The sequence below is a fragment of the Calliphora vicina genome, chromosome 5 (assembly GCF_958450345.1).
Source record: "Calliphora vicina chromosome 5, idCalVici1.1, whole genome shotgun sequence".
NCBI classification, from domain to species: Eukaryota; Metazoa; Arthropoda; class Insecta; order Diptera; family Calliphoridae; genus Calliphora; species Calliphora vicina.
The window spans coordinates 1953081-1968137 of NC_088784.1; the positions used below are offsets into that span (position 1 = coordinate 1953081).

Here is a 15057-nt window from a genome sequence, read left to right on the forward strand (position 1 = left end):
GGATAAATCCCCTACATTGGCAACACTGACTGTATATCCGATAACAGAGATGTAAAAGGTATTGTTTTTTGGTACTATTTGATGTAAAAAAGTACTCAGTCATAATAATAACTGATAAAATAATAGACATTAAAGAAAAGTATTTCAACGAATCTACTGTAAGATCTCATACAAAACATTATAAGCGAAATTTATAACCGTTATTTAAAATGTTCAGTTCCAAGTTCTGTATACATATTTGCATATGCACTATTATTTTGAGGTTTAGTAGAAAGTAAAAGTATTTGAATATTACCTTACCTAGATTCAAAATTTATTTTGCATTCAAAGTCATAGCCGTACTATTTAGAACTGTTCAAAAAAACTACAACTTTACCAACACTGGCTAATATTGAACACATAGCAACTAGTTTTTCAGAATTATAAAAAAAATATCCCCTTAGAAAAACCCCTATAAAATGTTTCTTTTTTAAAAACAACTAGTAAATAAAAAATATCATCTAGATCTGAGTAATCTCTTAAAAAACACATTTTTTATACTATGCCTTAGAAAAAGGCCCTATAATTTTTTTTTTTTATAAAAACTACAACAAATTTTTATTAAATTGTACCTATCTAATAATAATAATAATAGGTTTGTTATATATTTATTATAAAGAATTTACAACAAAACCTACAAATTTTAATTATCGTTTGCCCAACAACTCTTGAAAGTTGATTTGACAAACTGATATTTTATATTTTCCTATGTTTGGATACTTAAATTAATGTGGCGATAAGGCGTATTCACAAATACATCAATAAAAAACAATAGGCATTTTGTTTTTGTTAAAACCCCAACTGTCAAATAATAACGAATTCCAAAATAACTAATCCTCCATAGAAAAAATGTGTATTTCGTAAAATTTTTACACGCATGTTTCAAAACTATCATTATTTGACAAAATGGTTATATAAATTTAGAGTTTATCTCAAAAAGTTATAAAAATAAATGTATTCGTGTCATCCTGTGGTCTTTATTCATTCGATCTTTTCTGTTTCAGAAGACGGTATTGCTGAACGACATGGTTAAAAAATTTGCAACAACATTTAAAAAGCAAATAAAAATATGTTTATTTAACGAATTACTAAAATATTTATGTATGTACATTTGATTTATTTATGGACGTTTTGGTTAGTTTCACAATTAAGTGGCAACACTTTTGTTATGGTTAACTGTAAATTATTTGTATGATAATGCAGTACCGGTTCAATAATGTTCATGTGTGTGCATGTTTGATTGTTGTTCTTTAGTTTATATGTGTTTTTGTGCGGGAAATTAAAGCCAGATATTAAGGAAAAGCTTTTTTTTGTTTGTTTATATGTATATTTATAAAATAGTGTATTAATTTTTGCCAAATCGGATTATAACATGAATAAAAATGTTTAACATTAATAGTTGTGTATGTCAGAATACAAGTAAAGAAGATAATTCGAGTAAAATAATAAATACAATAAATTTATTAAGTCGTTGCATTGAAATTATGAGTAAATTGTACTTTCGATCCATTCATCCATAGTAAATGTAGCGGTTTGTGTGTTCTCCGTATCTTTGTCCTTGAAAATGTCTGAGGAAGAAAATACAAAGGAAATGGTAGTTATTTATGTACATACATACATATGTATATTAATTAAACATTAGTATTTATTATTAAATAAAAATGCATGTAAAAAGATTGTTATGTCAAACGCAATTATTTTATAATGAAAATTCTATTGGATGTAAACAGTTGGGAGTCCATTAAGTGCTTTTATGCCGAACATAACGAAGTAATTTTGTATGTCGCCGGCTCCTATGGGACTTTAATTTAGAGTTCTTTTAGTATTTTTCTTTGTGGACGACCTTCGTGCGGATGGTAATGATTTCAAACTCTGGGATGTGTCTAAAACCGACTTCGGGTGGAAGCGATTTTTACTCTAGTGTATATTCAACACCGACTTCGTTTTGTAATTTTTTTCTGTGCATCTGGCCTTTAGGCGGACGGAATGATATTCAACTCCATTGTATGCCAAAGTAGGTTTGGAGGTTCGTAACGTCCAAATAAAAAGATTAGTGTAAAAATGTTCGTTTATATTTGGAGTGGCGCCCATAAACAATAGTTTACACTGTTTTATTATTCGAATGCTATACAATTATATTCTTTAGTGCCTGCTGCTGGAACTTTTATCATTAAAAAATTCAAATTTCAAATTATATTTTAGATAACGTTATAGGTATGTTTTAGTTCATGTTGGTATTTTTTAACAAACATGATGTTGTAGGTATATTGTTTGTTATTCGTTATAATCAGATAACAACTTTATAAATGCAAAGATATTTAGCTAATATTTATGAAAATTATATGTTTGAATAGTTTAAACTTACCCATGTACGTTTTAATTTTTACAGCACACATAAGAAAATCATCAAATGCAATTTTTCCATCACGAGAACCATAACGATGTACTAAGGCATTTAAAATGCTATTGTTTAGATGATAACCAGCTGAATTTAAAGCGGTACGTAGTTGAAAACCATCAATGCGTCCTGTTTGATACACATCGTACATTTTAAAGACCGCCTTCCATTTGGCAATATCTGTTAATAGAGCTTCGAACTCCTCGAAACCCAATTTTCCTGATTTGTCTGCATCCAACATGGCCACCATGGCACGACATACATCTTTGGAGAAACCTTCGGGACATGCCATCATCACTGAAAAGATTAATAAGAGGGTAAGTAGTGCACAGTTTTTTGTTGTTGTACATAGTTGTTGCTTTTAACTAGTCAATAAACATTTCATTATCCTTGCTTCAATACAAAATGGTTGTTGTCATTTTGATATGTACATTTACATATGTATGTATGTACATTATGTACTCAAAATCAAAATAATTGGAATCAAGTTAACTGTATGAAACAATATAACCAACACCATAATTTAGGGAACTATTCAATTATGTATTATATGTAAATAGGTAGATTAATTAATATTAATAATATGCATCTGTTTTCTAAAAGTACGAAGTAGCTCACCGGTGTTGTTGGGGTCGTCTGTGGTATTACGATCCACCAGACGTTGAGTAGTATTATTTTGTTCATCAAGTCCATGCATTTCGTCATTATTGGTATTATTACAAAGTCCGCATAGCAACGAAATGATGGTATTCACAATATTATTACCATCGAATTCGGTAGTATTATTATTGTATGGCCCCTCACCATTTTCCTTGGACAAAGGCGCAAAGTTTTCTCTAACATTTTGTGCAGTAATGTCTGACGACTTTGGCAAATCTATATGTATTGTATGTATTTATATATTTAATATTGGAGTATGTGAAAGAATTTGCAAAAAAACAAACAAAAAAAAATTTGATGTTTTAATTTACTAAAACTATTTTTAACCATTACTTTAAATCAGAGTATGAGAAATAATAACTCAAATAGATACATATGTATAAAATTGTTAAAAGGAAATGAAAATATTTTTTATTAAAATTTACATGCAAAAAACAAAAACCAAGCTAGGGAAAAGAGGAGGTATTGTGTGGTTGGTACATGATTGATTCTCTAAATAACGAAACGTGCATATGTTTCAATACTATTTCGTATATGAGTCATGATGAAATGATACAAAGATATAGTGCTAATCCGAAAAATAATATATTTATACATAATAAAAACCCAAATATACATAAATACATATTTATGCAAAGTTATAAACAATAAAATGCATATACTACTACTACTACTGCTACCGGTTCTACTGACTAAATGCAAATAATAATTAGAGAAAGCAATACTTGAATATGTATACATAAGTACTATGTATAATGCAACCATAACATGTTAATCCAAGGAAAATATGAGATTTTTAGGTTAAAAACCCAATTACATATCGTTAGCTTAGTGTGAAAACGTGCCAAGTCCCTTTTGACAAGTTTTACAGGAGACAAAGGAGTTCTTTTGCATACAACAGTATAAAAACGAGAGAAAAAAAGCAATAATTTGAAAAAATTTTTAGCAATGTATTTTTACTTATTCTAACATTTTGTATTAAAATCTCAATTTTTCATAAAAAGTGAACTTGGCAAGTTTGCACACTAAGCTAACGATATGTATATCTGAAATTTACCGGCATATTATAAAATTTAAAGATTGCGTCAATGGTTTTCGTATCGTTTACATGTTTTGTAATGTTCTTTAGATATATCTTAATTGTAGAACCGATATGTTTGTATTTTACTGTTCATAACTGCATAAATATTTATTTGTATAAAATATAATTGCCCAATTCACAATTGCTGTTGTATGGACGGATTATTGTATAATTAAAGCGTCCACCATAGCGCTAATCTAATAAGCAATTCAGCTGGAATTCAGTGTCAAAACAACTGCGGTACGATCATTAAATCAAGTCTCATGTTTTGAATTATTCTCGTATTACACATTATTTCAATACAGTGGTGGTCAAAATTAATGAAATAATGGATGGATTTATCTATAGAGACATCTTGGAAGGAGTAATGCTTCCAAATTCTGAGGAAAATATGCCTCTTCGATGAGTTATTCAGTACGATAACGACCCCAAGCACTCTTCACATGTCGTTAAATCGTGGTTAGCACAATAAAGAGTTTCGATAATGGAATGGCCACTACAATTACCAGATCTAAACCCGATTGAGACCCTTTAGGAAATAGTTAATCAAAGAAACGATGCCGAAAATTGCACTAATTCAGATATTATTTTTCAAGGATTGGTAGATGCTTGGAACGCTTTTCCTACAAATTTTATTGTCGATGTAAGGCCGTCATTGAAAATATATATAATTTGCCACCAAATATTAAGTTTTATAGACATAAATGTTTTCGAAGCAATTAGTTGCATATGTTTTGGGCAATGAAATATCAACCCATACGTAGTTTTTTTAATTTTTTTCTTTTCAATGCAAAAAATTCTGAATTAAATTTCATATTCTTATTTTTAAAGCATTAATAAAAAAATATTATAAGCTAGCTCTGCCAAATTAAACCAAATTTTTCGAAAATTTTGGATAAATTTTAAACTAAAGAAATTTCGAAAAACGAACAACATTTAAAAATCATTTATTATACACTTTGTTTTTTTTTTTAAAGTATATTTTATAAAATTTTGTGACTTTCTAACAGGACAACTTCAGTTGTGAATTGGGCATACATATTTATGCTTTTGAATATGTTACTAAAAATAACGAAAACCAAACATAAACGTATTCAACTACATATGTATGTATATAAACTTATATAAATAGTTATATATGTAATTGAAGAACAGACTTACCATCTCGTAGAGAATGATCTAAAATTCGTTTCAACTCCATCCAGTCTACTTCCATGTCGGCTCCAGCAACACTATTGAAAAGTCGTTGTAATGCTTCTCTCTGGGGATCAACAGGTTTCACTGGTGATGGCATACTGGGATAAAGCTATAATATATAAATTACATATTTAAATAACACTCTTAACAATATCCACATACATATAAATGTATATGTATTCACAACAAAATCTATGCAAAATTCCCATATTTTTCGAAATTAACAAGTCATATGTACATAAATATTTAGCGGGAGAATCGTGCAATATTAAATACATTATTACATATTTATTTCTATTTGATATATGTAGCATGTTTGCATATCATATTACTTTGCTACTTACTGGTGGTTTAACATCGTTGTCAGCATCGCTGTAGCCCACATGATCGTCATTTTCTCTAAAATAATTTTAAACTCATTAATACATATATGTTCTTCAATAGTTCTACAAAAGCAAACAAAAAAACTCTTAAAATAATACCTATAAAAACTACAATTGCAAAATGTAAAAACTAAAAAAAATGCATTCCCATAGTCATGAAATAATTGCAAATAAATAATTTGTTAATACCAAATAAATGTTATTCAATTTAATACCAAAAAAGTGGACAAAATATTACAATAAGTAAAATATACATTCATCAAAAATAAAAACCAACAAGCAATTTGCAACTAAGATACGTACTCCATGTTGTTTTGCGTTTCGGAGAAGACACGTATAATAAACTCTCCATCTTCGTTTGGATCGAAGGTGGATGGTATAATTAAATAGTGGCCAGGAGGCAATCTAAAACGAGCTGTAACCTAAATTGAGAAAGAAACAAAAATGAGTAAATAATTACCTTTTGCCACAATTGTTTCAATTTACCTCTCTGGTGTTAATGAAATGAGGTGAACGTGCCACGGAAGCCTTGTATTTGAAGAAGCCTAAGCCCTGAGGACGGGTTTGCAAGTCGCGTTCATTTAAATGATAGATGGCAAAACCTATAGTTAAGCACTCCATACCCAAGTTACGCTTGGAACGACGATTCTTTTGCATTAAGGCCACAATTACAGTACATTTGCCATCGTCATCCTCCTCATCGGGATCCTCTAGGGAAATGACATATTGAGGATTGTGCCAGAAGGTATCCAGGAAATTACGACAGCCACCCGCAGTAACACCAGGCGTCCATTCACCCTCGAACATGGACATTTCCCATTTGCGCTTGCCATCATTCTGTTGGCTTTCCGTTAGGGAATCTGGTGACAAATTGCAAATTTCCACACGTTCAAAGTGGTTCAAAAAATCTTGAAAACTCATCCAAAATTCGCCGTCACGGTCAAAGTTCAAGCCAATCTCATGTTTCTGCTCGTCGGGAATGTAGCGCCACTCAGGAGAACTATCGCTCCAGGGGCCATTCCACTCAGCTTCGTTACCCCAGGGATTACGTAAACGTATCATTGGTATTCTGCCCTGACGATTAGGCGTGACGATATCAATCATACATACTTTGGTAATGGAGTAGGCATGTCCCCGGATGAGACCTTCTGGCGTTTCAGCTTCTAACACATTTGGATCGGCTTCTAAAGAGCAACCCATCATTGAATTGCGTTCACCCGCTTTGGCGAGAATGTTGAATAGGTTTGATGGAGCTTCCTTTAAATCGTACCATTCAGTAACGCCGCCCGTAAAATCTTCCATAGCCTCACAGGTGGAACCACCTTTAAGGGCCTCATAAGAACCATGCAGTCTGTGTAAAATATTTAAATGGTCAATATGAATCTTTATAATGAAATGCTTAGAAATGTTTTGTCTTACTTGGCATAAGCCTTCTCCAATAAGGCACTCCAGAATTCATTTTTTTCCGCTGAATGCATATACATCAATTCACCTCTATACGTTGGCAGTCTATCGTCTACAACCACATCTATCCATTTGCCATACTGCCAGAAGCAGAAGTGAAATACGCCGGCATAGCCGTCTTCAAAACTTTGATCTGGTGGCACAACGCGGAAGAAGAGATTCGAATCCTGAGTTAGATTTGCAGCAGCAGCCAATAGCCAACAGTCGCCCAATTCACCCTGTTGGACATCAAATCTAGAGTAGCCCTCTACGAAAAACTGTGGATCATCGGCAATTTCCTACAAATATTTAAAATCATTAAATCATTTCCTGTTTCATGCCACCAATGCACCAGTGTATGTTACTTACATGAGGTCTCAACCACTCAATATGGCGATCGGGACGTTTGGAAAACATTAGAGATTCATTGCTAGCAGTGAAAAGTGGATCTTCAAAAAGCGAACCGTTTTCTAAACACTGTTGGCGAGTTGTTTCGAAGTCCTGAATTTCTGTGTGTGGCCTATGACTGCCCAACGGCTTATCGCCAAGCTGGAATAATTAAACGAATTTTTAATCATATATCTATTTTTATATAAATATAAGTTCTGAACTAGAACTAGAACAGAACTAGAACAGAACTAGAACAGAACTAGAACAGAACTAGAACAGAACTAGAACAGAACTAGAACAGAACTAGAACAGAACTAGAACAGAACTAGAACAGAACTAAGGAGTGAGATCGAAAAATTCTTAACATACATATATGTTTATAAAAAAGAAACCACTAAACTTACAGCTTTAATTTTTTTTTTATTTGATTGAAATTATTATTACAATTTACAAAAAAAATTATTTTTATAGTTTTAATCACTAGTGATGAAATTTTGAACCTTTTTCGGAAACCCTTCCATTAACGTTTTTATAGTGCTTTCTGTCACTTTGCTCGAACATGTAGTCCATCTCCGTTTAAAATCTACCACACTTTTGGACACCTTTTTTGTACTCTTCAATTCTCTTTTAACAAGAGCCCAATATCTCTCCACTGGCCTTAGCTCCGGGCAGTTTGGAGGATTTGCCTCTCTTGGTACAAATACCACATTATTGTTCTTGTACCACTCAAGGGCTTGTTTGCCATAGTGACAGGATGCCAAGTCAGGCCAAAAATAAGTGGACACATTATGAAGTCTTATGAATGGAAGCAGCCTTTTTTGTAAACATTCCTTGATGTAAATTTCGGTATTTATAGAGCCCGTTGTAACAAATGAGTGGCTTCTTTTGCCGCAACTGCATATTGCTTGCCATACCAAGAACTTTCTGGGAAATTTTGTCTGCTTTTGGGTCCTAAACTTTTCTTCAACATTCCCTCGAGCATCAGCAACATAAAATTTTTGACCTGGAAGTTGCGAAAAATCTGCCAGAACATACGTTTCGTCATCCATTATGCAGCAAGAATATTTTTTTATAAAACTTGACTTCAATTTCCGTGCTCTGTTTTTGGCCTCTAAATTTTTAGTAGCGTTCCTGTCAGGAACTTTTTGAGCCTTGTATGTTTTTAAACCTGCATTAGCTTTAACTTTTCGTACCAAATAGTCCGAGCACTGAGCTAACCGGGCTGCTTTCCTACCGGATGTGTTGGGAGCTCTTTTGAAAATGCGTTCTATTTTTTTGGCTTTAGAAACATCATGTGGACCATTCCTTCTACCTGAACCAGGTTTTCTATCAACTGACAAGTTCTCCCGGTACTGTTTAATAACATTGGAAACAGTTTGACGGCAGACCTTTGTATGCTTGGCCAACTTTTTGTAAGACCAAGTTGGGTTTTGTTGAAAATATTTAATAATTTCAGTACGCACTTTTTTCTGGTCACTCATTTTAATCAGATTAACAAAAAAATTAATATAATTGACATTACACATAATAACTGACATGTTTTTCAAAGGTAACTTGATCAAAAAAAAATTCAAATAATACTTGGGTTAAAAAATGTAATGAAAAACGTGTGTTAAGAATTTTTCGATCTCACTCCTTAGAACAGAACTAGAACAGAACTAGAACAGAACTAGAACAGAACTAGAACAGAACTAGAACAGAACTAGAACAGAACTAGAACAGAACTAGAACAGAACTAGAACAGAACTAGAACAGAACTAGAACAGAACTAGAACAGAACTAGAACAGAACTAGAACAGAACTAGAACAGAACTAGAACAGAACTAGAACAGAACTAGAACAGAACTAGAACAGAACTAGAACAGAACTAGAACAGAGCTAGAACAGAACTAGAACAGAACTAGAACAGAACTAGAACTAGAACAGGGGGTTACTCCCTAATTCGATTCGAAAGGAAATCTTTTCGAATTACAATGTATTTTCGAACATTTCCGTTTTCGGATTGAGTTACGCAGTAACCGCCCAGAACTAGAACTAATTATGTTGTATTTTCAATAATTTAATTCAGAAAGAATTTCATGATAATAAATGACATAATATAAATTCTATAAGTAAATAATATAAAACCTTTGACTTGAATTTGTATTACATACCGCCAATCGTTTTCGTTTTGAAATCTTTAAATTTTTTTGGAATGTGTGGATGAATGAAATTTAAAATGTTTTTTTTTTAATATATTTTAGTCTATATGATTGAAATATTTGAAATTATAACTTACCACTTTCATATTTTTAATACTGGGTAATATTCTTTTAGTCTCGGCCTCTTTCTTTATGAAAATTTCATTTATTACCGAACCCATTACATCCTTAGCAGCACCCATGGCTGCATCGCCGGCTGCATTGAGGAACTCTTTGCCGGCTTGTCTAAAAAACCCTTTAATTTCATCCATTTTGTTTAGGGTTTATTATGCAGTAATTCTAAAAGCAAATTTATTTTTTTTGTTTATTCATATTGAATGTAAAACGGGATCAAAAATTGTCTACTATACTTAAACAAATTGTTGTGCAAATTTAACAATTTTATAGTAAGAATTGTGCTTTAGTTTGTTGTCATTAAGACTAATCATCATTATTTAATTTAAAACACTTTCGATATCGATAGGTTTTGTTTTTTGGAAAGTTTAATCCTTAAATAAACACACTATCTTAGTGTTATCAAAATATAGAATTAAAAATAAGTAGATATATCAATTTTGTTGTGGACGTTTCTAAAAACCTTTTTATTTAGTTTTTAAAACACTTTAAGCGAACCGCTTAAATATTTAATTTTGAATAAACTTTACTCAGTTTTTCACAGGAATTTTCTAGACGATTTTTTAAAATGTTAGTAATTTTTGTAATACATTTGTACATATACATACATACTATGTATTTATAATTCTTTTATTTGATTACATTATCTAGAGTGGGATATTGATTTGTTTCTGTCTCGGAAATATGTCTCCCAAAATTGTAGAAAAACAAAAAAAGTTACAAAATTTTCTGTCGCAGCAGTAACAATGATTTGTGTGCCAAATAACGTATTGCTATTTTTTCTCTTATGAAATTTGCAACCAATAAGTTACTATGTGTTAAAATATATGGGTTTTTTTGTTATAAATATTTATAATTGTCTATAATCTACACAAAGTATCCATTGATTTGTAATCGTTCAGGGAAAAGTTATTACATTTTTTAAATGCAAAATAACAAGAAATAAAAAAATGTTTTATTTATCATAAATTTGTTATAATCTTAAAAGTAAATGTAAATAATTATATATGAATCATTTGCAGGCGTGCAATATACAGAAGAGGCCAGTTATCTAGAGACAAAATTATTTGCTGTGTTTTTAAAACAAATTAAACAATTGTCCAAAAAAAACTTACAACATACAACGCTACGACACTGATTGAGAATTGGACAAATATGTTTGGAAAAATATATGTGCATCAACCTATTTCTCTCATTAGAAAATATTCGGGGCATATGCTGACTTTCTGGTTAGACGCTTCTTTATGTTCATATAGTAATTTAAACAATGGTTGTAGACTTGTACGGACGGAAGTGTTTTGCATACATTTTTATCCCTATCCATTGGCCTATTTTCAAAACTAACAATTTACGACTAACAATCAATAATAAACCCACATTTTATCGCTATATGTCCCTCCACTTAGAGCTCTTTTGAATTTTAAATGAGATGATAACCAAATTAAATGATTTCATTTTCAACATAGCTGGCCGCCACTGTACAATGAATATATGTACATACATCCATACCTATGGATGTATGACGCATTTTTTCGTTAAAAATATATAGTATAGTATGTATAGGTATTGTGTACAATATAAAGTTTTTTTTGGATACATGGTACGTAGGAATTAGAAATGTTTTTTTTTTCCAAATTAATGTTAAATTTAGCCAACTCTTTCAACAATAAGTTGAAAGAGTTGGCTAAATTTAAGAGCATTTAATATTATAGGCATTTGTAATATTTCGAATATGAGTTAATACTTTAGGGAGCTTTTTTATTACAGTTGACTAGATTAAAAAAAAAATTCCTAGTTTTACCCGGAATTTTTGAATCTCCTGAAAATTTCGAATCGTATAAAAAAAATCAGCCAAATAGTTCCAGCCGTTCTCACATGATGCCATTACATACATGGGCCATTTAATTTTTATATTTGCAGATTTGACGAAAATAAAAATGGTTGTAAACAAAGCATCTGTATATCACTGCGTTTTAGCTTATATTTATTTACGTATTGGGTATATGACTTAAAAGTTCGTCATTTACAACAGATGGCGTTTCTTTTCAACGCGTTTTTTAAAAACTTATATGTCATTTTGAATGGTAAATTTATTATCACTTAGTTATTGAACATTATAGTGTAAACAAAACTTATTTTTGCTTCGAAAATGTCGAATTTGCGGAAAGTTTTGCTTTACTTCTCTAATTTGAAAAAAAGTGCCGCTGAAGCACTGCGATTGCACTGATTGATACGGAAGACAAAGATCGCCCATGCCAGCTAAAAATGTTTGAAGGCCAAGAATTGGACCCATTACTCCATGAAGATTACTATAAAACTCAACAAGAGCTTGCAAAATCATTGGGAGCTACTCTAGCTCCCAATCCAAAAAGCAGTGAAATCATACGAATTGAAACTGAGAGACATTGAGAGATGATTTTACATGTCCGAAATGATGCTTGAACGCTATAAAAGAAAATCATTTTTGCAGTGAATCATTACTTGCGATGAAAAACCGATTCATTATGTGAAGCCCGGCCAACCAGCTAAATCACCAAATCCTCATTCCCACGACAGCCGGTTCTACGCACCGGAATGACCCGAGTTCACTCGGCCAAGAGCTGTCAATTCAGCAAACACTGCTGCTACAACAACAACACCAAAGCCTAATATTCATGGCGCTAACGTAATTTGGAGGTATTTGGAGGGAGCAAAATCTGACCAGACCAACTGATATCCTAACGCAACTGATTTGAAGGAGTATTGGCCGAAAAACGTCAAGAATATGCGGCCAGACATGAAATCATGACAACGCTCGGCCGTATTATCCAATAGCTGTTGTCTCCGACTACTATTTTTTTTTCAATCTATGGCATACGCTTCACTTTGGAAGAGATTATCCGTTATTGGCTTGATTCGTTTTTTTTTAAATTTACCCTTTTTAAACTAAAATGTACCTAATATAGTACAATTTATAACATCACTACTGCATTCTCAGCTAATAACTTATAAATCTAGTTGTTTTATTCTAATGATAAGAAAAATGTGTTCAAATAAATAAAACAAATGTACATAAGATGTATTCTATACTGTTTTATATACTCAATAATACTATTTTGTTTACGTTTTCATACTAAAACGATTGTTTTATGTACTATCGGCTCTATACAATAATCTCTTTGTATTTGGTTTTTTTATTATTAACTCTTTAAACATAAACAAATGAATAAATTCTTTAATAATTAATTAAATACACCCGGCACTCGGAAGATGAGTAATAAGAGTAGGTAATACATTCATTCATATGAATATGAATTACCTGGAAACTTAAATTTAAAGCTTGAGGGGAGTGGCAGCACGAACATTTTTATTCAAACTAGAAAAATCATTTAATTTAAAAATGACATGGCATCTGAGGCAGACGGACATAGTTATTCTAAAACAGTCATGCATAGGTAGAGTATACTAATGTTGAATTTGAATTAATGAATTGTCTGTCTGTCCACCAATGTCGCTAAATAGAGCAAGCAGTAAAGTGAAATCGTTTCCCTATTTGGGGCATAATCAAGAAATCGCTAGTAGTTTTTTTCCTTCTTTGTACCCTACATACAAACATAGTAGATATATTCTTGAATTAATATATAATATTCATATACTAAATACCTACTTATATAGTATAACTATGTATTTATACTAAATGTTTGAATTTTGGAACAAATCTATTATTGGAAAATATGTATTGAAAGTTTTGCAACAAACTAGTATTTACACAACATGTATGTATGGATGGATGTAGGTATGAGAATATGTATGTTATTATTTCGTTTTGTATAAATTAATATAAAATTCCATCCATATGGAATTTTTGTTCGTTTCCTAAGCAGTTTTTATGTTATTAGATATAAATTGCAATAATTGCTCATGAATAAGCAACGACAAACAACTTGGTTATACTACATATTAAACCACAATTCCACAATATAGATTATTGAGACACAATAGTAATTCAGTAGTGATAGGTTTTGTTAGCACATACAATTTATATTTATTAATTTCAAGGGATTTGGCTGCGTATTTTATTAATTATATTAATACACTTTATTATATGATGACATCATCTGTTTTGAAATATTTTCTTAAAGTTAATATTTTAAGTGTAATGCCTTTAAAATACTTTTTTTTATTTCGTGGCTATGTATATAATTTCACCGGATGAAAATCTTTATTAGAAACCACTTTAACGTTCTGCAGTTGATTTGACGTTTTGTAAATTCAAGCTGATATGTATAAAAAAAACAATAAATAAAATAACACACACACACACAAAAGCGCACCTACGAGCAGCAGAATATACTTTTTCAACCGTTTCACAACAAATTTTATCAATGACTACTGACTGTGGCTGTCTGAACTTGTGATTTGCTATTTGTATCTGGTTTATCGTATTTATTAGTGAATTATTTTTGCATCACTATCAGGGCTGATTAATTTAGTAAAATGTACAATTTTTGGTACCAATCGGACGTTCTTTGCTTTAAAACAGTGTTGCTAACATTGAATTTATTTTTAATAATGAACTAGATATCAAATGTTTTGATATCATTTGAAGAGCCAGTTTTAATTTTTCATATACAAAGTAGTAGAAATGAAGATGATCACATATTATATTCCGTTTTTAATTTGGAGCAGTTTTAAAGGAGCTAGAGCCTATTTTAGGTTTTCATATAAAAAATCGATTTTTAATGGGAAACTAAGGTGATCACAGATTATCTTCCTTTTTCAATTTGGAGCAGGTTTTCATATAAGGTGATCGCAGATTATCTTCCTTTTCAATGTGATCACAGATTATCTTCCTTTTTCAATTTGGAGTAGTTTTAAAGGAGTTAGATCCTGTTTTAGGATTTCATATAAAAAATCGATTTTTAATGGGAAATTAAGGTGATCACAGATTATCTTCCTTTATCAATTTGGAGTAGTTTTAAAGGAGTTAGAGCCTGTTTTAGGTTTTCATATAAAAAATCGATTTTTAATGGGAAACTAAGGTGATCACAGATTATCTTCCTTTTTCAATTTGGAGTAGTTTTAAAGGAGTTAGAGCCTGTTTTAGGATTTCATATAAGGTGATCACAGATTATCTTCCTTTATCAATTTGGAGCAGTTTTAAAGGAGCTA

At 31.2% G+C, this 15057-nt stretch overlaps 1 protein-coding gene across 3 annotated transcripts; it reads right to left on the reverse strand.

Moving 5' to 3' along the window:
- Positions 1-1088: 1088 nt before the first annotated feature.
- CalpA (calpain-A) lies at positions 1089-14357 on the reverse strand. 3 transcript variants are annotated; one of them, XM_065510608.1, is made up of 11 exons: positions 14220-14357; positions 9870-10071; positions 7571-7750; positions 7178-7500; positions 6245-7109; positions 6062-6180; positions 5720-5774; positions 5340-5484; positions 3056-3313; positions 2405-2734; positions 1089-1607 (listed from the first exon to the last, which is right to left on the reverse strand). In XM_065510608.1, exons 2-11 carry the CDS (start codon positions 10041-10043, stop codon positions 1522-1524), a joined length of 2535 nt encoding a protein of 844 aa, XP_065366680.1. In that variant the 5' UTR covers positions 10044-10071; positions 14220-14357; the 3' UTR covers positions 1089-1521. The 3 variants fall into 3 exon arrangements, with proteins under 3 accessions (XP_065366680.1, XP_065366681.1, XP_065366682.1); XM_065510609.1 differs by having other exon boundaries at positions 14204-14223; XM_065510610.1 differs by lacking the exon at positions 3056-3313.
- Between the last annotated feature and the right edge of the window lie 700 nt (positions 14358-15057).